We start from the raw sequence: 1,826 nt of genomic DNA, 5'->3' as shown, positions 1-1,826 counted from the left end.
AAGGCTAGTTTATCTATTTTTTAATAAAGAAATGGAGATGCAAGTTTAGCACCAGAATTCCATGATTTTTCAAAGGCACACCTTTTGGATCTAGAATAAAGGATGGTATTGGGCAATTTAGTTACAGGTTCCTTAGGAATAGAATTATGTCTTAGTTTAAATAATAAACACTAGCAAAAGGGTGTTGAAGTGAGAACATTTTTGGTTCAGATTTTCACTTGAGGGAAAGGATAAAATCTCCTTCAAAGAGAGGATCAGTTTAAACGATAAAATAGATTAAGTATCTTTAGATTGGGCAATCTACTTCCATAGTGATACCACCTCAGAAACCCAAGGAGGGGTCACTATGAGTTGGATCTGACTCGATAGCAGTCAGTTTGGCTGGGTTTTTTTTGTCACATTTAGTGAGAATCTGTTCCTTTCCTCCCAGAATTGAAGCTGGGTAAACCAAACAGTTGCTGTTGAGTTGATTCCACGTGTGTCAGACAAGAACTGTGCTCCATGTGGCTTTCAATGATGGATTTTCAGAAGCAGATCACCAGCTGTTCTTCCAGGGTGCCCCTGGGTGGACTTGAACTGTCAACCTTTCAGTTAGCAGCTGAACATGTTAACCACTTGCACCTCCCAAATTACACAGGCATAAAATCAATCCTTGTAACTCATTTTATCTTTCTCATTTCTCAGGGAAAGGAAACTACTGGACTCTGGATCCGAACTGTGAGAAAATGTTTGACAATGGCAACTTCCGTCGGAAGCGAAAGCGCCGCTCTGAGGCCAGCAGCAGCTCCACAGTGGCCACAGGGACATCAAAATCAGAAGAAGGGCTCTCCTCAGGATTAGGGGCTGGAATGGGAGGGAAGCCAGAAGGAGACAGCTCCTCCTCTTTGCTAAGGCCTTCCCAGTCCCCAGAGCCTTCTGAGGGCACCAAGAGTACTGCTTCATCTCCAGGAGGATCTATGCTCACCTCCACCCCTTGCCTCAATACCTTCTTCAGTAGTCTCAGCACCTTAAACGTCACCAGTAGTGGGAGCACCCAACGAGCTCTTCCTGGCAGCCGCCACCTGGGAATCCAGGGGACCCAGCTGCCCTCCAGCAGCTCATTTTCCCCCAGCTCTGTCTCAGAGGCCTCACCAGACACCCTGCAGCTGAGTAACAGCACCAGCAATAGCAGCAGCCAGAGATCTTCCTATTACAGCCCCTTCCCTGCTAGCACCAATGGGGGCCAAAGCAGCCCCTTCAGCAGCCCTTTCTACAACTTCAGCGTGGTCAACAGCCTCATCTACCCCCGGGAGGGCTCTGAAGTGTAGAGCAGTGCTTCTCAGACTTTATTTTCATATGCACACCTGGACATCTTGTTAAAATATAGATTCCAATTCAGTAGGTCTGGTTTTCTTGTGACCTTGTGGTTCACTGACCACACTTGGTGTAGCCAAGGGTGTGGATAACTCTCTCTACAACCCAGCAAGCTTTGACAGGTTTCTCTGGGTAAGGACTTCCCTAGTGAGAAATTTGCCTCACTCTGTTCTGGGATAGCTAGCTTGTAAGGGCAGGGACTGTCTGTTTTGTCCATCACTGTATACCAGGGTTGCAGGCTCAAATGTGTCCCAGCTGAACAACATAAATGAATGGAGTTGTTGGGTAGGAAAACTAATAGCAATTTGGAATGGCAGCTGAAGCAGTAGCACAATTGGGACTGACCAGCTTGGTCTGCTGGGGGCAGCTGGTTAGATCACCTGCATGGTAGCATTCTGATCTTTCTAGAAAATCCAAATATCTGAATTTTTATATGAAATCTCTTTTTATCCTTTGTGTCTAATTAATTTTTT

The 1,826-nt window shown here is 45.8% G+C and overlaps 1 protein-coding gene across 1 annotated transcript in view; it reads left to right on the top strand.

Annotated features, from left to right (window-relative positions):
- Nucleotides 1–1,307, top strand: part of FOXI3 (forkhead box I3) — a 5,116-nt gene extending 3,809 nt beyond the window's left edge. The window contains 1 exon segment of the mRNA XM_042782728.1: nt 685–1,307. Coding sequence (XP_042638662.1) covers nt 685–1,307 — 623 coding nt within the window.
- The last annotated feature ends 519 nt before the right edge of the window (nt 1,308–1,826 follow it).

This window comes from Orycteropus afer, unplaced genomic scaffold (assembly GCF_000298275.1).
Source record: "Orycteropus afer afer isolate SDZICR_OR568_19922 unplaced genomic scaffold, OryAfe1.0 scaffold00431, whole genome shotgun sequence".
Taxonomy (NCBI): Eukaryota; Metazoa; Chordata; class Mammalia; order Tubulidentata; family Orycteropodidae; genus Orycteropus; species Orycteropus afer.
Note: the sequence above shows the minus strand (reverse complement) of the source record. Positions and strands in the feature narration are given on the sequence as shown.